This window comes from Nothoprocta perdicaria, unplaced genomic scaffold (assembly GCF_003342845.1).
Source record: "Nothoprocta perdicaria isolate Ctin4 unplaced genomic scaffold, notPer1 scaffold_213, whole genome shotgun sequence".
In the NCBI taxonomy this organism is placed as follows: Eukaryota; Metazoa; Chordata; class Aves; order Tinamiformes; family Tinamidae; genus Nothoprocta; species Nothoprocta perdicaria.
The window spans coordinates 1,182,628-1,207,646 of NW_020455350.1; the positions used below are offsets into that span (position 1 = coordinate 1,182,628).

The following is a 25,019-nucleotide window of genomic DNA, read 5'->3' on the forward strand; positions in this document are numbered from 1 at the left end:
AATAGTAAATAATGTTAATGGCATCTAGCCAGTTTCCTTCATGGGCACAGTGAGGTATTTTGAACAAGTGCCACCAAAGCCAGCAGGGAAGGAAGCCTCCTTGGATGCCATTAGGTTCCCTGCACTTCTTTTCCCACAGTGATACTGTTGGCTTACAGAAGAGATATGTTTGTTTGTCTTTAGGGATCTAAATTCTGTTTAGTTTCATTCATTTGTGGGCAAATTTAAGAAGTTTTAGGAAGTTTTATAGGAAAGGGAGGGCTGTGACCCCCAAGTGGTGCAGGAAAGCCTCAATATCTTTGTGGGGAAGTCTCATGGCCTAGGTAGGAGGCCATCTGCTTTAGCTATTGTGAGGTGCGAAGTTCCTCCATTCTGACTGCAGATACTGATAACATTTTAGCTTAGATCTGGTCCGAGGTAAATTTGTAAAAAGTTCATAGCAGACTGGGGAGTATGAAGCTGATAGATTCTTGTCTGAAATCCTACCCCTATGGGCTGACACCCACCCTTCTATGGGTGTCAACTCTGACACCTTACACCCCATGGGGTTGTCCTTCATCAACATTTTATCTAGAGATGCTTGAACAGGCTTCCACCTCCTGTCTGATTCCAAGGCCTTTTCTCTGTTTTCTTGTAGGCAATAATTTTCCTTCTTTTAAAGTCTGCAATGCTTCCCTCTCCTTTTATCATTTTTTTTAAATTTAATTTTCCCTACTGAAGGCCTAGTTTTTATGTAACAGATTCAAACCCACCAGCCTGCAGATTCCTTTGAAGTAATCTGCTGTCCCCTATGGGTTTCTGCCCAAAAGGTTAAAAACAATATGTTATTGTGCTCTGTATTAATGGCATGGAGCAAAACGACTGTTTATTCCATTACCTCTGGTCCTTCTGTGACATTGTAAAGGGACTTCTTAGCCCTTTATGGTGTCTGTGATTATAGTGACTTTGTCACTATCTCAGTCTTCTCCATGCACTTAATCACATAGGAACTTGGCAGAAGTCACAGGTTGCTTTAACTCATTGTACTGTCCTGGCATCAGTGTAGTCATGTACTCCTGTATATATATCAGATTATTGCCTTTGATGAAAACATTAATGAATTTTCATTGTAATTAATGTTTAAAAAAAGGGAAAGAGGCCAATGCAGTGTTGTCCATAAGAGATTTGAACCTTGAGGATAGAACCTCTAGAGAAAGTACAAGATTAATTTCACAAATGAGCTTAAAAAAAGAAAAGAGAGTATGGAGGATTTTTTTGTATAAATGTGTTTGTCAGGCAACAAGTTTTTCATCAGCAAGTTACCTTGTTTTTGGCAGAGGAAGTTGTCATGATAACCTCTTTCAGAAAAAGAACTACGGTAGATCAGGCCTGTACCTTATCGCTTTAACAAACATTATGATACTTCTGTGCTGGTGATATCACTCCTTTGGGGGGCAATACCACCAGACAGGGTGTCTTCCCTACCATGCCTGGGAAGAACTTTCTGCCTCATGGTTTCCAGATTACTAATTCCTGACTGTCTTTTAGGAACTGTCCCCCTCTCAATGCCTCAGGGAAGTTTATGATTTCTCTGGAGATAGGCCAAAATCCAGATGATGCTGTACATTCATGTTTCTCTTCAGCTCTTTGGCTCCACTTGCTCTTGCTCTGCACTAAGCTTCTACCTAATTCCTTACACTTTGTAGTTAACTCTTAAATGTTTTCCCCTCACTTCTCAGCATAGTTAGTCTTTAGTGGAAAGTACTTCAGGGAATATTCCTGTCAAAATAAGTGACCTGCATGCAGCTGATTTAAATTTTCAGGGCCATATCTATGACAACAGAGATAATTATGTGCTAATCTCTTCAGGATAATCACAACGTGGCATTTCAGAGACGGTTTCTTCTTCCCTCTGCTATATCTTACTGACTAGAGTTGAGATAACGAGCAGACTGATCCTGGCAGGTGAGCAAGGCTGAGGATTTGAAGGCAGGATTGTGTCTGTCTGGATCACCTGGCAGGTGTAAGTCATTTTCAGAGTATTACTGTAAAATTCAGTTCAGGAAGAAGAGTGGACTCTGAAGAGTCCACTGAGTCATAGAGCTCTGCCCCTTATCATAGGAAGAGCAGACAGACTTTTTTATTGTAGGTGTCAGCTTTCTTTCACAAAGGCTCTGGTGACTGTACCTACCAATCTCATCCTGCTGAGCAATATTGTACCTGACTTAACTATGACTACAGACAGAATGGTGGAGGATTACCTTGTACTCTGAAATGCTTTAACCTTTTGATGTCCTCACTGGAAACTTGAAGACAAAATAAACATTCTGGAATGGTCAAGCATAGATTGCTGGTGGGCCTGAACTGGCTACAAAGAGATATTTGTGTTTGGCCAGGCAGGACCACCCTAAGAACAGCAAACCAGTTCAGATGAAGCTGTGTTCCATTAGTGTTTAGTTGCTACTGCAAGAGAGAAAAAGATTCAGATATCTGAGCGTCTAGATCAGTTGCTGTTTTTTCAAAAAAATACTCTACAACAGTTAATGAGATGTCATGGATCTTTCTGTTTCTCCTGTTGGGACTATTTATGTGTGCATAGGTGTGTATGTATTGCTTTGATGGAGAAGCTATAGTTAATGATTAGGATGGTAATCATGCATGTGACAGACTGAAGTTCAAATCCATTCTATGAATCTGTCAGAGCAGAGGTGAACGGTGCTTTTCAGTATTTCAGGGATATGTTCCAGCTGTCAGGCAGTTAGCTTTTCTGAGGAGGGCCTGGGGTACATATTATCTCAGCCTGGTTCTCTGAACGAAAGCCGATACTTTGGTCCAGGCAAGACTGATGTGTAGCCTGCAGTACATGTGTTTGGGTGATGGACGAAAAGTCGGTTTTCCTAATAGGCGAGTCCTCTCTGACACTGGACATCAAGACAGGGCTAGTGTCTTGAGACAGAAAGACTATTAGAGATTCACAGGATCTGGGTTTAGGCAGTCTTGAAGATGTGTCCTCTCCTAATAAAAAGTAGATTGTGTTCTCTGAAGTCTAGGCAGGTATTTCCTATGGTGTTTCTTCCTGAACATTAGCAAAGAGCTGTGCACTTCTGAAAGATTGGATCACCTCTCTTCTCCCCTGCTATGACACAGGGATCCAAAGACAACTCAAGAGGGAAGTCACAAGCCACTGATGACTGAGCACCTCAACCTCCTGAGGAAGGTTTGGGGTTGCTGCAGTTGAACTTAGCGGCAAGTAACAAGCTGAGTCTCCTACTCTGTGCTGGATCAACTCTTACTTTGGATGGAATTAAACTGAAATGGAGGAAAGTGTTCCCTATCTCTTCATGATTCTTCCGTCTCTGTTTTCTTCAGGGATTTTTTTTGCACTACCTGAGGCAAGTTTCGGGAGGATCCTTGACACCTGCCCATTTGCTGTGTCTGTGGCTTTGGCCACAGTGGGACCTAGCTACGGCTTTGCTCCACATCTAAGAAATCACTTAACAGCCCAATTGTTAATTATGACAGTCATAAGTTATGTCTGTCCTTCAAGGTGAAGTTCAGAGAACACTGTATCACTGGCTTTAGCTTGGTCTAAACATGCATTGTAGTTCCAGGTTCAAAGCATTTGCACTGAGCAGCTGGGCTCAGATATCTTTGGTAAACTGGACTGCAATGTCTTTGATTTTACTTAGGACATTTGTGCGATCTTTGCTAGGGAAATCTGTTCAGTCACTTTTCCACATAGCTGATGTGCAGGATCAGACATACGTTCAGCTGAGGATGTTAGCAACCTCCTAGATATGGACAGCAGAAAATGTTTTAGGCTATTCAACATACTGTCCCACATAGGCCATGCTAAGGCTTTCTTAATTTCTGACTTTTGAGTCATACAAATGGCTTCCTGCTCTTTCTTGCTGCTTGCAAATTTCTAAATCCTTAGCCTAAATCTCTCTTCTTTTTAAAAACTGAATGCATTACTCTTGAATCATTTTGTACCATTCTTAAGGAGTCTTCTCCAAAAAATCATGTCTGCCTTTCAAATGTTTGCAAATTTGTCATCTGTAGTCATTTCTTTGCCAAGCTATTAATTCTTTTAAATTAATTCTCTTGCAAGTCAGTCTCACCACTTCTCTGACTGTTTTGCTGCTGTTCTTCAACTCCTTCCAATTTGCCACTGTAAATGCATCTAAGGCGAAAGTGTTGGCACTTTGTTGAGTTTATACATGTCCAAGTTTCCCAGGCACATTCCCTGCCTCCTGCTCTCTTGTAAACTCACTGTTTTTGTCTGAAGGAAAAATAACAACTGTAATATTGTCTGATAAGTGTGAATCATCCAGCAACTCATTCAGGCCTACAACGTAAGGATAATTCTACAGCACATGTACAAGTCTTGTGTATGGCACATCTGATGTTTTTCAGGAGAAGTAGACTCTTTGGGTTTATGCTGTACAGTCAATTTGAACACAGAGAGCAAACAAGATGCATCCTAAAAGCAGAGAATTTCTTATGCATGATACTTCTACCAGGAAAACATTGGTAGAATGGTAGAAGTCATTGATAGTCATTGGTAGATATGACTATCCTAAAACTGGGGTCAGGCAATAACCTAATCTCAGGAGTAGAGACTACATCACCTGATAAGCAGGTTAAATATTTACTAATGCTTGCTCAACAGCATTATGGAAAAGGATTAAGGCTAGCCTAAGAATTAATACAATTTAGTAATGATGCTAAAGTACATTAATGTGTGTATGTTGTGTGCGAGTTTTTTTCTTTTCTTTTCCCTTCCATTTTTATTTTTATTTTTGCTCCCTATACTTCAAGATAGGAGGTGTACATTGAAGTATTCAAAACTAAGAGATGTGCATGTGAAGTGACAAGCAACAGCACAAGGAGCCTTCCTGCAGGGCTCATTACACGACCACAGTCTGGGACATGCAGCTGGGTCATCAGCTGTCAGTGTGGCACAAGCTGCCCTCAGCGGTTTCTACATATGATGCTCCCAAACTCACCCTCTCTTCAGTCACAGTTAAGACTGAAGTGGGACAGCTGGTGCAGGAAAAAGGGCACATTGTTTCTCATCTGACACAAATAATACACTACAAATACTATTTGGGGAAACAACCGCCTAAGTGGGCCATTAGTTCCATGGCTGGTGTGGCAAAATCTTGGGCAAGGGTATTAGCCTCTGTTGGCAATCAGAAGGCATAGGAATGTTCATCTGCAGGGACAGGAGAGAGCTGCTTAATTTAGCCAGCTAGTCGCCCTGTGTCTCCACTGATGAGGCAGCTCCCTACTCGTGCACTGAAACACAGGGAGGATGAATATTCATTCATTTTACCCCACAACCACTGGCAATATTTAATGCAGAGTAGAACAGGTCAGCTGCCTCTTGAACAGCAAATTACAAACGTGTGCAGCTTGAGACAAAAGATCCACACTAGCGAAATTCCTCCCCAACATAGCTATGGGAAGGAGGCTACCTGTCAGTAGAGTAGCTTAGGAAGTAGAATGGTGAAACAGAAAGTTGCTAGTTATTGGAGACTTCAAATAATATGGGGATATCAAGCCAGGAGTAAATCTGCCCACTTTTTGGATGAGGGAATAAGTGGAAGCACTAATGGTATTCCATTCTCAAAGCTAAATATCATTGATTGATATTTAATTAAAAATCTTCAGAATGTACACAAATGTTAACTGCTAAAATGCATGCCTTTTCCTTTCTGTAGTTATTAATATTTTCTTCTGCCCTACTGTTCTTTCAATAAAATCACATTACATCACAACATTGAAGCATAAGTAGATTTCCAGCTCTCTCTTGGCAGCAGCAGTACTTTTTAATCCACGTGCAACATTTAGAAAACACAGAAATAAGCTCTTTGTGCCTGATGATTGCTAAGACTTGAGTGCTGGATCATGCATTAGGCAATTCAGAAGCACATTAAAAAATTCTGGAAAGCCATAGCAACCTCCAAGAAAAAAACCTCTTGAAGAGGCAGCTAAGGAATGTGTTTAGCCCAACTTAAAAGGAGAAGATCTTTGGAAGAGCAGAACCTGGCTGAAAACAAAGCGCTACTGAGACAGTGTTGGTTCTTGCAGTCTTAGAGGCCTGGCCTATTGTTCCTCTCCAGAGAGCAGCTGGGTGCTGTGTTGGCAAATAGGTATTTTCTAAAGTGTTCATTTTGTCTTGCCTTGTGTCTCTCCTTGCAGGATTTGTGAGTTCGTGTGAGTGTGTATGTATAGCAGGAGAAGTAGATTTGGCCTGTCATTGCCCAGGAAGGTCTTGATTGATTAAAGTGTATAAACATGAAAGGTGAAGAACTGCCCTTGGCTGAAGCTGTGTAAGGCTCGTCTGGGAATTTAAAACTTCTTTCACCAAAAATGTAGTGGAGCAGAATCAGAATTGCATGCCAAGAGATGACTATTTCGGTATTGTGATTTTTCCAGTCAATTCTGAAAAATTTTTGTCATACACCAAGTCTGAAGGGGACTCCTTGAGTCTCCCCCTGTACAACCCTGTATCCCTGCTTCATCTTGGTGCTGCATCAGGCTGTCTGGCTGCAGAGAAAGTGCAGACTTCCAGCATTAGGATGATCTCCTAGTGTTGGAGACAGTTCCTCTAACTTAAATCCTTTTGGCAGAATTCTGATGCCATATGTTTGCAAAGATGCCAAGGGCAACACTTTGGGAACTTGTTTTCCTTGAGACTTGACAGTTAATGGTCACCACACCTGGAGGCTGAACCTATGGATTTGTTCAGGAAAGAGGGACCTGCTTGATGCACTAGATTGTTTCTTTATGTTGCCTGGTGCTCTCAGTGAAAGTATAACTGACTTAAGCACTTTAAGTCCATAAGCACTTTTGACTAACAGAATTTGGAGTGATGGGGTGGGCTATTGCACCTCTGATCCATGCAGCAGAGGACTTGCAAATTGATACCTTTTTCCAACAGTGAGGAGAACCTGGCACAGGAATTTTACCTTCATTGAGGAAAAGTTGTGGTCTGTTTATGCTGCTTAGAGAGTATTCACCCTGAAAACTTTTCCTAGGTATGAAGTACTAACGATAGCTCTTGGTCATCAGTCCCCTTCCCAATACCCCATTAAGCTTTCTTTTAATTGTTTTTCTACTTGTGACTATTAATATGTCTTTAAATCCTTTTATGCTTAATCTGTATTCACAGTACACTAGGAAGGTAGCACTTTTTTGCTTGGTTAGCATACACTTGGTTCTCCAGAAGTCAAAGACTTGCAAAGGAGACATAGGTCACGATGAAATAAGCTGGCATCTCATCTAGTTCCTAAAGGAATTGTGCTAACAGGAGCCATGCTGCATAATTTGACATCATTCCTCATGCTAGTGAGCTTCTATTACTAGAACTCCAGGCCAGAAGTGAAGAGCAGAAGGATTGAGACATATTGGCAGAACTGTGTGAATGCCTAGGGCTGTGGGGCGTTAGTAATACTGCTGCAATATGACTGAAGTGGCTCGGAAAAGCTCTGTGGTCAGCCCACTGTTCTGCATGCCCGTATCTGAGGTAAACTGTCACTGCAGATGTTATAATCTCTGAACTAAAGCAAACACGAAATCACAGAAGGCTGGAGAACTTGAAACTCTGCTTTATCAGGAATGTAAATTAAATACACTTAATGATGCACTGCAAAATGTAAATGAGAGGAAATTCCTGTCTGAGTTTGAATTTTGAGCCCTGGGCTCTGAGGTCCTGTTGTGAAGTGGGATGCAGTCTGGTTGGCTTTGCTCATCGACTCTCCTCACCTGTGAGCAGTTCTTTGACTCTACTGAGAATGGAAGTGAGCCAGAATGCCCCAAGCCTCCCTGCAGAGGGTTTACAGCACGCTTTTGCAGACATTGTGCAATGCAGGCATGAATCACAAAACTTCCTTTGAAGTTCTGCTGAATTCTATTCCCTGGCTATTCCACCTGACTCAGAACAGGCTCTAGAATGATTTTTTTTTCACTCTAAGCAATAACCAGTTTTCTCAAGAGAGGAGCATTCGCTAACTCTTGCTGCTATTCTTATACTCAGAATTGTGAAGCCCTTGGCGAACAAGGCCAGCTCGTGCATTTGTGTATAAACCAAGGCTCCAATCTGTCTTGGATCCTCTCTTCCAGCTCAGCAAGTGACTGACATGTTCACTTTAGCACAGCTTCCTCCAGAGAAAACCCGAGGGCTGTGCCAAAGTGCTGTGAGGCATTTGCTGTGCGTTCAACCACACACCACACTCTGCAGCACCCTCGAGACGCGGGTGAGATGAGGACAGAGGCAGCCGTGAGTCAGAGCTGCTTTGCATTTTGGTCTTGATGATGGATAATACCAGTGATCTTTTGCGTTATTAGTGTACTAGGATCCGAATCAAATCAATGACAATAACAGCCCTGTATTACTGAAGGTATGTGAAAGCAAGTACTAAACTAGTACAACTTTCTTTTCAGTTCAAATTTGGGCATGGCAGAGGTTGTTTCTGTTCAGCCCGTAATAGTTCATTCTGAAAAAAAAAATGCATCATTTAAAAATGGAAAAGTCCATATTATGGTCCTAAAGCTCCAGCACCTGCTGTCAGCTGAAGAAATACTTTTGCTCCTCTCCCTGGAGCCCTGGCATCCTCTGTCCTGCAGCTTGTCTCCCATCTCCCAGAGTTAGGGTGAGTTTCAGGAGCTGTGGCTCTGTGTTGAGAATGGGAGCCAGGCAAGGGAGGAAAAAAGGATAGGTGCTGATCTGCTGGGGCTCTGCATGCCTGAGGTGAGAAGGCCATTGCTACAGGCGGGATTTCTTACTCCGTGCATTATTCTGATCTGGTAATTAAGGAGAGGTTTCTATTTAGGTGTCACTTGGATACAACTTGTGATTTTAAATGGAAGAAAAAAAAGCTATAGCTGAAAGCAATCTGCAGTTTAACTCAGTTTAATAATTTTCTTAATACAAAACCTTGTGCAGATCAGCCTCTCAAAAGGGCCCTGACTTTGGTAAACTGGCAAATGCACTTCTAAATTAAAAATCTCTCTCCACATTAGTTACTCAGCTAAGCAAAGTATCTGTCCTATCCTGGGTGTTTTGCTCTTGTTTCGTTTTTGTGAGACAATAGCACAGTCCGAGGGAGGACAACAACCTACTAAGGCTGTCCCCTGGGAACTGTTACTATGGGTCTGTGTAGAAACCAGTGCTTCTCTGAAGGATTACTAGAACTCTCTGAGAATTTGAGGAGTTAACTCTTGAGATCTGGGAGATAAAAGAACTGAAGTGAGAGCCATATGTCCGTGGGAGAAGTGCTTTTTGTCTCCTTAGCAGATGTCACGTATATCATGGGCTTCCCTGTGCAACCTCCCCCCCCGTTTTCTGCTTGGTTAGAGAGCAGTGATGTTTCTGTGGTGGAGGACGTGGAGGTGGAAATGTGTGGAGAAGGGCAACAGACAGCAAGGGTGCATCCTGTCCCTGAAATGCTAAGTGTCGTTGCAAAAAAATGGTTTTCACTGCCAACTGAGGCAGGACATTAGTAGAGTTTGGGAGCTACTTGAACTAGCTCTAGTCCAATGCTCTGATCCAGCCCTAAAGAAAAGAGTTGGTAAAATTCAAAAGAATAGCTAAATAGGAAGAGAGTAATGGACAGGAGACCTGCTAGGGTCAGCTGCCCCGATGGCTTTGGGCGGTAATCATTGGCATCATTTATGGCATCTATGAGAATGCCAAAACTCACAAAGAGCAAGCAGAATTATGGGATTTTCTGTAGGAAAGGGAACAGCTGCATTGCCAGGCGCAAGCAATTTTATAGACAGGGATTTAGGACATCAAGGTGGACCGAACACCAAGTCACTCTTAGGGTTGCACTTTTCAAATCAAACTACTGTGTTTTCCCAGAGTAGCTGTGGCTACAGAGAAAGCATCTCCAGATGATTTATGGAGCTACTGCAGTCAATACAGTCATCAAGAATACATAAGTATGCATGTGTGTAAATACATAGGGATACAAACAGCACGAGGAAAGTGGATGAAGCATGCCAGAGGTCTGGTTACCTCACAGAGTTGGTCCTTACATGTGCCAGAGCTGCCGGACACAGGGGAAGGAGCAGCTTCAGTGTTCTGGCTGAATTATAAGTTGCTACCAACCCAAAAGAGAGTCGGCTTCATGTTAGCTTAATGAATGCATGTCATTGCACAGTGACAAGTGAATGACACTTACTGTCCTCACAGCACTTGATAAAAATAAGATTTTGGCCACTCTGAGTTACTAAGGATGCATCTTCCCTCCATGTTAGCCCCTGGTGAACTGTAAATATACCTGGAGCGGGACAGATGCCACTCATAGCCTGAATACATCATTTACAGCAGCTCAGCTCTGCAGCCAATCTGATAAATGTTTGTGCTTTGTAGCAGGGCTAATTATCTCCAGCAGAGCACTGCTCTGGCATGGGTCTGCTGCTCTAGAATTAGTTTAGCTGTTTAGTCTGCACTGCCCTTCACGGTATGGTAGAGACGAGCCCTGAGCAGTGCTTGCTGGAGGAGGGGCGCATGCATGTACTGGACTGTGATAGCCCTCTGCTATCAATGTAATGGAAAAGTGATGCACCTCACAGCTTCACAGCAATGAAGCTGCTGAACAGCTATTGAAAAATCTTCGCCCTTTGACACAGGTGAAGATGTGGTCACCTCGGATCTAATTTTGCAAGTGCAGACCCTTGTCTTTTCAGAAAACAGTTTTTGACAGTATATGCATTTGAGCAAGATGTTGACTAATCTGCTCAAACTTCTTTCTGTTTTTGTATTTTGTTTTTTTTTCTCTCTCTCTCTTTCTCTTCTATAAAGCAACCACTGTTGTCATACCAAAAAGTACTGCATGATATTTCTCTGGCCTATGGGAGGAGTAGATTTGTCTCTAAAAACTCATTGCATTAAGTATACCTGTCTAAAAATTACTTGTTATAAAGAAGCCTTGGGAAAGGTTATATAAAATAGTGTACAGAAAATATTTTGGTATTCTTTAATTTAGGCTCTTAAAAAGAAGTTGGTCAAATTAGTGTGAATTATTTAAATAGGAAGAGAGACGAAAAATCAGACATCCATTTACCCTGTAGCAGCTAGATCTATGAAGGTTCATGTCTAGTTATATATGAATACAGGGAAAGGTGGTGTTTTGAGAGGATCAGAAGAGGATCAAATGAGATTTTATTTATTTATCTGACTTAACTGCTGCCAGCTGTACAGATACAGTGCCCACTTCTGGAGATTTATGAGGATTCTCTGTTTGTTTGCCTTTCTTTGCTTTGGGACAACTTCAAAATCATTCTTGACCTTACAGAAGTTGCCCTGAGGAAGGGAGATGGGTGATATAGCATAGGCCAAGGTCCTGTGTTTCTTTTCTTCAAATGTTTTCAAATGTGTTTTTTCTCTTACTGTAGTACTGGATAAATGAATACACTTCAACCTTGGGGATTGGTGTCTTCCACTCTGGCATTGAGATCTACGGCAGAGGTATGAAGTATTTCCTTTTCATTACCTGTAGAACCTAGAGACAATTTCATGGCCAATCTGATAGAGAAAAGGCTCCCAAATTTATAGTTTTGGCAAGAGATGTTTTGAGGAGTGAAAAATTCAGCCAATTTTCTTTCAAAGTCCAGCTGAAACTTGTGCAGTTTAATCATGAATATGTAGCCTTTCTTATTTACACCCTGTGACTGCAGCCTTTAGAGCTTGGTGGATATGTAGCAGAATGGCAGGTAAGAGGGACCAAGCAAGTTGGAAAGATGTCCTGCAGTGAAGGAGGGGAAGATGGGAGTGGATACTTAGCTGATTCAGTATTAGGATAGATCAGTGTTAGGTAAGTCATTCTTTAACAATGCCCTATGATCTAGAAATTTTGGAATCTGGATATTCAGATCTTGAAAACTGTCCTTTTGAAACAGCAGAATTACAAGGAGGAGAAAGCTCTTCATGAGACTTTTAAAATGCTATGAGGGGAAAGATTTGACATTACTAAGTACTGAAATACGCCAAGCTTCCTGAAGAGATCAGAAACAGGGTGAACAGGCATGACCATGAGAAAACATCCATAAAAAGCAGAAGACTCTCTAGAAGTACCACTACCTCAACTTTCTAAATTTCCCAGTATGATAACACAGTCCTATCTATTCTGTATGGGAAAGATCGAGCTCTTGATGAACTTCTTAAAACAGGCTCCTGTATGGACAAGGATCCTGGGGAAGATCCTGGGGAATTCTGGAAGCCCATGGTATATTTATGGTGGTTTTAGATCTACACCAAATTCTGCAGGTGGCATCAGAAAAATGTGGTTCAGTTCCACAGGAATGGACAGGAACCTGCAGCTCATTGTTCCAGGGTGTTCTTGGTGTGTCAAACCCCAACTGGAAAGTGATGCTTTCTATAGCCACAGCAACACACAAGATGCTTGAATGATGTTTGGAAGGCCTTGATCATAGTATTGTCAACCCACTCTGACCCTTACAACAGTAAAATCTCAGCAGGTGCCCTTCTGTATCAGAGATTTTTCATGCTGTATTTGGGGTGAATCGCATCATAGACTATGGCTGAGAGGGGGGGAAAAAAAAAGTGACATTTCAGGCTTTCTTTAGCCTGGTGCTGTATCTTTATGTTCAGGTGGGAGACCGTACTCTTAAACTCTTAAAAATATGTGGTAAGAATGAGTTTTGGAAAATATCAGCTGTTTCAGTTGGATGGTGTTAAAGCCAATTCGAGTATCTGCTGCAGAAGGAACAGTCAAGGAGTCTGGTAAAATGGCTGTAGTGCAGTGAAGCCAAAGGACCGAATATCATAGGCTTTCAATTTCCTTCAGCATTAAGTAGGAATAGCTTGGGATGTCTCACTTGTGTTACTTTTGGCTGATGCTACTTGGGAAATAAAAGCTCTCGGATGCCAAGTTTCCTCTTGAACACAGAATCTCTTTCACAGATGATGTGAGATGGCTTGCAAAGACCATCACAAGGCATGGTGAGGCCTGTAAACTTGAGTCATGTGCTAAAGAAGTGCAATCAGTTTTCTGCAAAATTTTCAGTAATTTCCTATAGATCTCTCTGGCAGAGGACTGATTTCTCCCTACTCAAAAAAAAAAAAAAAAAAAAAAAAAAAAAAAAAACCCACATTTTTCAGCTAGATATCAACAGTTACATCCCTCTATAGTATTTCTAGATGGCTTCACTGTAGATCTCTTCATTGTCAGGAAACCATTTGGACAGGTGCAAATTTGGAGGCTCAGAGTTTTACAGGAATTGCAGCAAACCAACATTATTAGCATTGATGGAATCTGCTCTGGTGTGAGGTTGTGAGGATATGCTCAGGCTGATAGGTAACTGAACAGAGAAAACTATATTTTTGGAATCTGTCTGAAACTGATTTTTGGTGTTATCCTAGACTCTGCTGCTGATATTAAGCCATATTTACAGCTCCCATAGAGTTATGGGGTTTTTTTTTTTTTTTGACAAAGCCTTCATTCATCATTCACATTATGTTTCTTTCCTTGTCAGAATTTGCCTATGGAGGGCATCCTTACCCTTTCAGTGGGATTTTCGAGATCACACCTGGCAGTGCGGTAGAACTTGGCGAGACCTTTAAATTCAAGTAAGGGTACTTTTCCACGTCCTTTCCCACTTTGTAACTTAGAGAATATGAGGAAATCTTGTCCTCTGGGTCCAATTTTTGAAGGTGTACACCAGATGGAGAACAGTGCCTTCAGCAGAGTTTAAAAATGTACTTATAAATTAAGGTAGTTCCCTTCCCCGTTACGTTTGTTTCCAGTGTTTTGAATTTTTCATGTCAGTCTGAACGGGAGTACAGTATGTTGTGCAGAGCTGGAGTGCAGGAAAATAGAGTTGATCTTTCTTCACCTATTTATGGGTATTGCACAGAGAGGTAGTGGAAGTCATGTCCTGTCTTTATTACTGCTCCATCATAAGGAACAGAATGGCTGAGAGAAGGTCATTAGGACACAACTCAAAGTGCTCAGTCTTTGGGGATGTGGTTCAAGAAGCTGTTGATGGGAGATGGGGTCCCTGGCAATTGGCACAGACTGCTGGTTGACATGACAGCGTCTTGGAGACTGCCAGCTAGCAGATTGGGCAGTGTTGAGTGAGTACTGAGAGAAACAATAGGCTTAAGATATATGTTTGTGTATAAAGTTCTCAGCTTGATTCTTCCTTGCCCCTACCATGAAAAAATCTTCTACATCATGCATCAAGGGCACTTCTGTCCTACTGGAAGTTTCTGCTGAGACTAAGGACAAGGTGGGAAGCAAGCAGACCCCCAGAACAGAGGCTTCCCAGGTGGTGAGTAGGAAGCTCTTGGGCTTTTGCTTGAGCTGTATCTGCTTCGTGGATAATTTGAAGATATAGGTCATCCATTTTAATTAGTTAGGGTTGTTAGCATCAGATATGCATGCTCATGTTTTAAGCCTAGCCTTTGCATCAGTGCCTTGTTATCTTCTCTTGCCTGGGTCCAGCATCTTCACCATATCTTTCCATGTCTCCTGTTGTGTGTTTTGTTTTCAACTAGAGAATCCATTGCCTTGGGCACCACAGACTTCACAGAAGAAGACGTGGATAAAATTATGGAAGAGCTGGGCAAGGAGTACAAAGGCAACGCGTACCATCTGATGCACAAGAACTGCAATCACTTCTCTGCTGCTCTTGCTGAGGTTGGCACAGCTATTCTTTCTGTATCTTTGCTTCTTGAAGGCTGCAGTAGTACTCACAAAAGGGGAACTGCACCACAGACTGCAGGCCACAGCCCATAGCTGGATCTACTATCTCTGTCCTTAGCAGTTTTGGAAACCCTTTGCTATTTAAAAGTATGGGGTGAGGATGGTGGAGATGCGGCACGCTGATTGCAGGTTTTCTTTAAACAGAAATGAGGAGTGTCTGCGTCTTGGCTCGCTGAAAAGGCTTCTGAGCAGGAATTGAAATGCCAGGCCTGTCTAGCATGCAAATGTACATATGCAATGGTACAAACAACTCTATATGATCTGCAGAACTCTTTAATGGCAAAGAAACAAGAGTGACTTATCAATGTTCTGATACAAATTTGCAATTTTCAGGAAGTGAGTGCCTTTTTTGATATTATATGTATATATATAATATAAAAATAAAAACTATAATATACACCATCCAAAACCCATAAAAAAGCAGGGGGGAAAATGTATTGGAAAAACATAGATTTTTTTCCTCTATTGCTTACAAGTATTATTGATCAGAGGACCCTTGTGAATTACACCAGAACAGCTCTAAAGCTGAATAGAGGCTATTTAAACTTTGCAGTATGGGAAAATGTAACATTGAATAACCTTTAAAAAGAAAAAGAGAAGATAAAATAATTAGTTCCTGCCATAATGTGTTTTGTAACTTCCTTGTTGAATATCCTGCTTTTCAATACAAGTAGGCACAAGGTACGCAGTATGGAAGAAGTTAAACTACTATAAAATAGATGTGTCCTTAGGAAAAACCCCAACAGAGTAACTCCTCAGCTAGCTATAAGTTTTTCTGCAAGGAGCTTTAAGTTTGAGGACTCAACCATTCCAGTGCTTTGCAGGAGTGCTCCTCACTACAGCCATGGGCAACGTGGACGTATGCTATGAATAATGTCAGAGACCAAGAAAGACATGGGGTTCTACACACTGTCACCAGGGCATGTCACCACCATGCTGTTTGGGCACAGAGAGGGGTAGGTGCATGCAGACACAGGGAATCATGAAGCAGCTTGTCAGAGAGGCTCTTTTCAAGGCAGGAGTGTGACTCATGACTGCCCTGCAGATCCAAAATGGAATTTGAACTCATAAAAGAAAGAGATTAGGCAAGGCAAATGCATTCTTTTAAGGCTTGCACCCCTAAATGTAAAGTGAAAGGTTGGGTATGGGGGTTCAGTGTGAGCATATAAGAACACAAGCCCTGCTGATGCACAGACATACGGTGAGCGTGTGGTGTTTGACTCCAGCTCTTTAGAGAAGCTGCAGGTTGCAGCAATGCTTGGATAACAGTAGCTTGAGGATCAGAGTTTTCTTTTATGAAAGTTTTCTGCTCCAGGTTAAGTTTGGTGATGCTCTTCAGCAGTGGGTGAGGATCATACCATGCCACCGTGACTTAAAGATTCTGAAAAAAATATCAGTGCTCAGCCCTTTTGCAAACTGAAGATCACTCATTTGTCTTCCCATTAGCAATTTTCTACGCTTCTCAAGTTTTCTGTCCTAGATAAACCATGGAGCCCCATTCTTACCACAAGGATGACAGTTGCTACCGCCTTTCTCGAGAAAGGGGAACTCAGCACTGTTGGGAGGGAGAAAATCACCCATGAATCAACACCTGAACTGGAAGATAAGTAGAATGACTCAAGGAAATCACTCTTATTCCCTTCATCAGTGTGATTACTGCCAAGCAACTGGAATGATCACTTTATAAGGAAACTCTTCAGCACCTTGCTTTGAGCCACAGGAGACCATTATCAAAGAAGTGGAGCTTTCAGGCACCAGAGAAGATGGTCCCTTTTATTCCCCTGTAGTCTTAACAATGATGAATCAGCAATAATGTCTCATGGAGTCTTTTGACAAAATATGCAGATGATGCTTATCATAATTAGAAAATGTACTGAGAAGCACTGATTGACTCACTTTGAAGAGTGTGGGAACTTCACTTGAGGACTGCAGCAACAGAAGACCACTGTTTTACTCTTTTATTTCCGCTCACTATTCTGGAAAGGGGTATGACTCTTTCTGATCTCTATGTATAATTTAGATACTACAGAAAAGGTCATAGCCCTCAGTATCTTGTAGAAAAAAGCTATATTTTGGGTAATGGGTGGTCTTGGGTGAGTGACCTTAGAAAAGCTAATGAAGTGAGCTTGGACCCATTCTTCTTTGATATAGGAGAAGATGAGAATCCTCTAAACCCTAAACTTTGCACCTTTCCAAGGTGATAGGTATTTCTGTGATGGTGCAGGTGCCTTGGTTGTCTTTTGTCACAATGGTTGGAGCCTTGGTAGAAAGAAAGGGAGCTTACTTTAGTGGCCGAGTGCCTGCAGCTGTGCTGAAGTGCTAGGAGCTCCGGGTCAGAGCATATTCTTTTCTCTCTAGCTATTCACTCCTACTTTCTCAACCAAGACAAGACTGATGGCACGTAACAAACCTTCTGTCCTATTTTCCTTGAAGTTTGACTTTCAGCAATTTCTCTGAAAAAGGCAGATTTGCTGAGTCATGAAATGAACAAGGGGGCAACTTTTTAACCATTGATGAATAATTCAATCCTAAAGCTTTTCAAGGTTGTCTCCAGATACATGTGAGTTCTGTTCATAATGATATTAAAACCCAGGAAGCCTTCCCTAGCCTGAAAACTATTGGGAGAAAGGATTAAACACCGGAAAGGGAAACTTCAGGTGTCATTTGTCGCGTTTGGAAGAGGAAGCAGCTCTCTAAACCAGACTTCAGCATGTCCTAAGTAGCCAAGTAATACCTGTGGTTTCCTTAGTTAACAATTCCTTTTCAGCTGCCCCTTTTGTGATGAGAAGAAAGGGTGGCTTTGTGAGAAAGCTGCTTTGTTCTATAAAAGCAGGTGTGCTGTTCTGTTGCAGTGAGGACACAGCATGTCGGATGGGTAGTAAGTGTGTGTGTGTGGGGAACAACTGCAAGGTATGAAAAAGTTTTTCTTGTGCCTGCCTCACTGAGGCTGATGGAAATACTTGTTTGATTTCACTAATCTTTGAATATCATTAGTTCTATGGGGAACAGGCTGTGTTTGTTCCATATTTTTTAAATACTGCACACATTTAGAAGACGTTTATTAATAAAGACATCCTGCATCCATAAATTTATCCTTATGGTTTCAGATGGATACTATTTTTCTCTCACTTCTGTCTGTAAGTATGTATGGTTTGATTGCATACTGTTTCAGTGATTGCTATATTGCATTCCAGTTTAACGTGACTCCTTTTCAGGAGAAAGATTTCTAGATATAGCTTGTACACCAAATTTATGAAATGTTTTTGGACACCTTAGAATGAAGGCTGCTATAAAAGCATAAGCTTCTTTTCCATCCTAACCTTTCTACCTTTACAGTCCTGAAGGAGTCTTTTAGTCTAACAAAAGATTAGTAAAATAACTCAGATAAACTAAGAGAGCTGAAAGGTGTTTATCCCTTAATCTCTTCTATCTACTTGCCCAGGTGGATGGTACTAGATGGCAAGATGGTAATTCAAAACAGAAATCAACTGTGCCCAAAGGCGCATTATTAGCACATTATTTCAATTAGATTGAAAGTGGTCTGATTTTGTTGCATGTCTCTGCACTTATTCCAGGTTTTCACTTTAAAGTGGTCCATTTAGCCAAAGAGACAGAATATGAAGATGTTTTAAAAGTAAACTTGAGAGGGGAGAAAAAAAAAAAAAGTCAAATTCTCTGGAGCTTGTGTCAATCTAGAGGTTTTGCACCATTTCTTTTGCAGCTTGCTTTATCTGTGTGTGTGTTTTTGTTTTTGCAGCTGTCTTCCCAAACCCAAAAGCCCTGTGTCCTTACCTGTTATAAATAAACATAATTCCTTGAAGCTAAATCAGTTCATACCAGCTGGGGAATTAATCTCTAGTCACATCAACACGAAGCCTTCAAGTCTATGTGTATGCAGCTGCATGAAAAGAGATGCCTCCTTTTTCCAAGTGAAGATGGCAAGGAAAAGCCCTGTCCTTTTCACCAATATCAGTTATAAATGCAATGTGTCAGAAATATTAACATAACACTTAGGTATGTTGATAGGATTTTGAGGACTTGCTTAATAGTTCAGTGAACTATGGATGGCAATGTCTTTCTGTCTCTGCATGTTCCTGCAGTTTCTCTCTCCCTCTCTATCTCTCTCCTCCATGTATCCCCGTCCTCAATACCTTGCTGCTTAGTAATGTCAGGAAACAATGCTTGAGATCAAAACACAGAGTTTTATTGATTAGCTATTCAGAGAAAAAAAAATGCTGTTCATGCCCATCATTCTGTGGGCAAGAGTTGGCCTGGTCATGTTCAGTAGGGCCGTAACACTTGAAGGGATGACCGTATGCCATATGAGGCATGGCTCTTCTCAATCATAGGATGGAAGCAGCACCTGCTAGGGAAAGAGTGTCCGTCTTTGCACCATGAAGAACGGCATGATTATACAAATGAATTAGTTGTTCATTCATGTGGTGAGAGCTGCTATTTTAAATGTCACTAACAAGCCCAGACTTAATTGTATTCATCTATGGTCATCTGTTTTGAAGCCCTTTGCTTCCGTGTGATCCTACAGCTGCTGACTGTACTTACAAGCGCTGGTTACAAGGACATTCATGCTCAGAGTGGGTACAGCCTTGCTGCAGTGTTGGTACGTTACTAAATAGTGAGGCCAGCTATAGTTTGGCTCTGAATGTGGTTCATCAAGATGTCATTTGGTCACATTTGCAGCCACCCTGCCTTTCCCCTGGAGGTCTGGTCAGTGAGGGTGAACCCTAAGTGCTGAGGTGCTGTCATTGCACCTGCCTCACTGGGCCCACAGCTATCTTCTCTGCCCTTGGCATCTCTCTGCATGCAGACCCTCCATGGAGGCAGCTCTGTCCCTCTGCAGAGACGGGACTGCAGAGACATGTCTGACACGCACCCACTAGCATCCCAGTGGGGGATTTAGTAGAAGCTCAGTGCAGAACTCATAAAGCCTCAGTGTAGAAACAAAAATTGGACTAATTCATGTGTTTGCTGGTCTCTATAGCCTTGAATTTAAAAAAAGTAAAAAGGCATGCAGTCTATTTATGGTGTCTTGCTATCTGCACTGCATCATTTTCTATATCTCATGTTATTATTTCCAGTTTATTTTCTAAATATTGAAACATCCAATGTGATTTTGAAAATATTTTAATAAACTTGAGCATATCACTACTGTTTAAGGAAATATAATCATTGATTAGCATCATCCTATGTATCATTAATGTATCTCAGCTACTAGGCTAAGTGTGTTCCCCCGGACATAGGTCCCCTGGACCTTTACAGAAAAGGTCTTGTTGAGTGGACTATGTGAATCTTAGTTTTTAGGGCATTTGGGGGAGGAAAGAGTCATAGGTTGCAGTCGTTAGTCCCAGGGCTGTTCGTTCTTTTTACCCAGGGACTGTTCAGTGCAAAATGGTGTGGCTTAAGATGCTTAGAGGCTCTTTTTATATCCCAAATTAGTTGCTTCTTGATGAGTTGAAAAGCTGGTGTGGATTTGACAGCTGCCCAGAAATAGCACCCAAACTGTCAAGTTCCATTTCTCCCTCACATTTGGCTTCTGCCACGAATGTCTGAACTGCTGTTTCCACTTGACTCTACAGACACGAGCTAGGTCATTTGCAGCTGTTGTGCAGAGTCTACAGAAGAAGCTGTAGCTGTGAGACTTGTCTCTCTATCGCGAGGTGCCTCACAGTGGAAGCTGAAAGTACCTGCAGCTTCCAGAGAAGTTTCTGCCAGAAATGGGGACGGGCTCTTGGTGGGTAATTAGAAGCTACACTCACTATCACATCATGCTGGATTTCAGTCTATGGCAGTGAGGGACTCGGCGGGGTAAGCAGAAAATCTTTAGGGACCTTACAGCACGGAAAGGATGAGGAAAAGCTATGCTCAGTAATGATGGGTGTATGCAATCATAGGGGGTTTGCAAAGCTTAGGAATCCCTACCTTGGCTGAAGTGCTTCAAGCTTTCCTACTAGTAGCCCAGCCTCTCAGGTACTCCTTGGGGTTGCCCATCTCAAGCACTGTCCTGCCTCAGATAGATATCTCAGCTATAACTAACACCTGAGGTACTGTTCAGAGTTATGTCTCACATAGGCTTAGCCCTTTTCTCTCCTTGTTTGCTGCTTAAACTTTCTTCTCTGGTCAACCAGATACAGGCTCAACTGCTTCTCTGTGAAGTGTCAAGGTCAGGTGTGTTACGTTTTCTTGAGTGGTTGCTGTTTCCTGAAAGGATGATAGTGGTTTAATTTCATATGAAGGTCGACATCAGTTGTTCCTGACCTGTAACAGTTTATCTGCTGAGTCTGAAAGGACATGCACATACCCTGTTGCAGATAGAGTTGCCTTCCTTGAAGAAAAACAATCATTTGGCAAATGTGATGCCTAAAAATAAATAAATAAATAAATAGAATTCTGCTGTTGGAAACGATGTATGACTCATGGTTATGTAAATTATTGTTCCAATATGCAGTTTTCATTCAAGAATCACTCTGAAGGGGCAGGTAGGTAGATTTTTCTGTGGATCCAGCTACAACTGGAAAACGCCTACTTCATCTTGCTTGTGCTGTTTTGTTTAAGCTTGGCTGGGTTAATCCCATTGTGATCAGTTTTTTTTGCAGTTTCTCCGTCAGCTAAGTAGTGCTGGATACTCCAGAACAACTGACTTCACAGCAAGGAGCTGAAAACAGAGGAGCGTGTAGTGTTATTGGCATTCACTACGGGTGCCTTTTTGCCTCTGTTGAGCTTCATGCTCTGTTATAGAGCAGTACAGAGGCTGATCTGGCAAGAGGTAAGGACAAGCAGGACTGAGGAAAGGAAAACACTTTGACTTCATTATTCTTAAGCTCCTCAAACTGCCCTTTGCTGATTGATAGCCTAACACCCACACCTCTCAGTTCTTTTTATGGTTCTTCCTCGCCTCACTGATTCATTCTGGATGAAGCAGCTCCCATAAAAAAAAATAAAAGGCCTCAGCATCACTTCCATAGTGGGAAGTGCTATTTCAGTTGCCAGGGATCTGCTTAGAAAAGAAAGCCAAATCTTAAAACAGTATTGCTATTCCAGACACTCTTACCTTGTCCTATTCTGTTGCTTCTGCTATTTTTTTCAAAACATCATTGTTATCCTAATAATGTCTGTGGGAAATCCTCAATGGCTTATGACTGCTTGAGAACTCTACTCAAATGTACACATGCATGCACATATCCGCAAACAGTCATGCCTAAGTTGTATGTTGCCTAAGTTCCTAGAGAGGAGAAAAAGAAACACTACAAAATCCAGAGACAATTCTACTGTATTTGTTGGCTTTAGCTCAGTTTCACTGCCTCAGTAGAATGCACAGAATAAAATTTTAAGTGATGTGCAATTCAGCAGTATTCATCTGAAAATGAGGATATATCTGATGAGAAAATCAGACTAACATTTCTATGAATGAGTCTAACAGGTATGTGAGGAGGATATAAGTTTATGATAGAGTTTAACAAAGGAAACTAAGGCTACTAATAAAGAAATTGTCCCAGAAACAACACTTAAGAATACAGATACATATGGTTGTGTCTGAGATTAAGTAGAGTGCAGCACTACTGAGAACTCAGGTTATAATTTATAAAGTGTTGGGTAAAGAACTGGGGCCCCTATGCTTGCAAGTAATGTTCGCAGTTAAATCATTCTGTTTTAGCTCTAGTAACAATGTCTTCAATTTCACAAAACGATTTCTTCACTTTGAAACAATGCAGGCTGAAGTAAAGTGATTTCCCTAGTCAAATTAGCACAGTCAGGGTTTTGCTTTCTCCACACTTTACTGGCAATTCCATGCTGCTGGGATAAGCTAATTTCCTTGGATTCATGGTGACTAGTGGAGCAGGACTTATATTTTTCTATCCCAGACAGACACATCTGCTGTTCTTTCACCATAAAAGTTACAGTGTCACACATGGCCCATCCTCAAGAATTGCTTTGGTTGCACAGAAAACCTGAAACCTTGTTTAAATGTCTAAGCAATATATTTCTGTTGCCAGCAGCAAACATCTCAACAAATATTCTCTTCAACAATCAAACACCCTCTTAGTTTTTGCAGCAATTAGTATTTAATTAACTAAGCATAATTTTAAGCTTGGAGGTTATGGGATGAGGAGCAAGGGAATTTATTATTAGCATAAGATACAGTATGGACAACTTCTGGGACCACTGATTCACATAAAACATGAAACAATATCTGCAGGGTAGAATTTCCTTTGTCTTGCTTTAGAGGGGACAGTTGTGAGAGGGAAGGAGAGCTCAGACATCATGAATGTTGAAGCTGCCTCAGCCTCTAGCGTGCCAATATAGGGCACATACACAGGCAGTATATTTACTACAGATTGATTCTTGAAGCAACCCAGCTGGTTAGTTGCAGATGCTCCTTCTGTGTCTGGTAAGGGAAATGGTAAAATGCCAAAGGAAATTTTCCTTATGTGGCCTAACACAGATATAGTTACTGAAATCTGGCACCTGTGTGTATATGTGGCCAAATGCTAGAGAGGAAAGGGTTTGCAGTATGCACTAAATTGTTTTGTTCTGCTGAATATGATACAACTGCCAGCTAAACAGGATCTTTGCTAGCAGCATGTAACCCAAATCAATGCCAAGGGCATGCATGATAAAACAAGCTTTGAGAGATCCTAGGTATTTATGCTTTTTATTTTCTTTCTCATATGTAGAAAACAGTATACAAAGAAATTATAAGGCAATGTGCTACAGTATATAAATGAGACTCAGATACAGTGATTTATGGCTTTGCTGACCTAGCATGCTAACATGAGGAAGAAAGGCCAGCAGAAAGAACAGCTGGAGAGCAGAGCAGCCAAAGGAGCTGAGGGCCAAGGACCGTGTTCGCCCATCTCCTCCGTGTTGCTGATCCAGGGCTGTGGCTGGCAGGGCTCGCTATGCACATCTAGCAGGCTAATTGCTTGAGTATAAAGCTGTTTTCTGACTGCCCTGCTTTCAAATAGCTCTCTTCGTCCTGCTGAGACAGCGGTGCTGATGAGGACACTATTGCAGCCATACATATACTTTGACTCTATTAACCATGTTCCTTTCCCGTTCGCTCTGCAGATCCTATGCGGGAAAGAGATCCCGCGCTGGGTGAACCGCCTGGCCTACTTCAGCTCGTGCATCCCCTTCCTCCAGAGCTGCCTGCCCAAGGAGTGGCTGACACCGGCGGCCCTGCAGAGCCACATCAGCCTCGGCCTGCACAAGGAGGAGCAGGGGGACACGACAGACGAGGAGTCCCCCTCCACCTCGGCCACCCCCTCGGCCTCAGGCACCTCGCGAACCTGTAGACATACCCGTGTCTAAGCTGTGCCCTCAACGCCGGGCCCCTCTCACTAGGACTGTTTCTTCCTGATGCGCCCTCTCGCATGCCTCAGCTTTCCTCTCTCCTTCCCTAGCCGGCCGCGCGGCGGGAGGGAAGCCGCTTCCTCCCGGGATGGTGGCGGCCTGCTGGGATAGCGGCTTGGCGAGATGACTGTGAACTTCCTCGCTGAGCCAAGGCACGTGGTGACTACCCTGGGTTCTCCTCCCAGGGCGCCGGTGCCCCTCGATCCATGATGAACTGCTGGCTCTCCAGAGCATGAGAGCGTCCGTATGGGCAGGGGGACACCATACTGTGAAGTTCCTTGTCTGGAACTGTTTTATCTTTTTATCTCCCCCCCTGCCCACTTGAGCCCACCACCCTCTTCCCTGTTCTGGCTGGGGTTGCCATTCCCCAGGACATATTTCCGGCCCTTTCCCAGGGAAGGAAGCAGAGCCAGAGCTCAACTTTCTTATCTCTTAGACCAGCAACAAGCTCCAGTAAGCCCTGACCCTCCTTTTGTAATTACCAGGTTTCTAAATCATTTGAAGGACAAATGAAAGGTGCTGCTGTTCTACAACCAACGGTTTTCAGTACTCAGAATTAAGACCTCCAATGACTGCTCTACTATTTATTTAAACAAAAAACAAAAAGAACCTAGAAAATGAATGTGTTCCCGTGGCTTTTCTTTGGGATCAAAAAAGAGCATGGGGCCAGTACTTAGAGGCAGCTACCAAGTAGGTGCAGAGACAGCCATTCCAGTGCTCCTTGGCACAGACCCCTCTCAGTTCCCCTACTTCTAGTCAAAGTCCCTCATTTCCTCTATTTCACTTTTCACCAGGCAGGCAAGTTTCTCTCCTCACTGCAGGTTGTACTTCGGGGAAAGGCTCTCTGGAGCAGCAAGGTGAGGAGAAAGGTTTGCTGGGAAGTTCACTTTTTCCTTCAGATTTTTCTCCTGTGACCACCCTTCCCCAGGA

General features: G+C 42.3%; 1 protein-coding gene across 1 annotated transcript in view; it reads left to right on the forward strand.

The window, feature by feature from the left end:
* Positions 1-24,529, forward strand: part of LOC112946679 (deubiquitinase DESI2-like) — a 46,651-nt gene extending 22,122 nt beyond the window's left edge. Inside the window, exons 2-5 of the mRNA XM_026038567.1 lie at positions 11,389-11,461; positions 13,489-13,582; positions 14,513-14,654; positions 23,805-24,529. Of these exons, the coding sequence (XP_025894352.1) occupies positions 11,389-11,461; positions 13,489-13,582; positions 14,513-14,654; positions 23,805-24,047 (552 nt within the window). The 3' untranslated portion in view covers positions 24,048-24,529. The remainder of the gene's footprint in view (positions 1-11,388; positions 11,462-13,488; positions 13,583-14,512; positions 14,655-23,804) is intronic.
* The last annotated feature ends 490 nt before the right edge of the window (positions 24,530-25,019 follow it).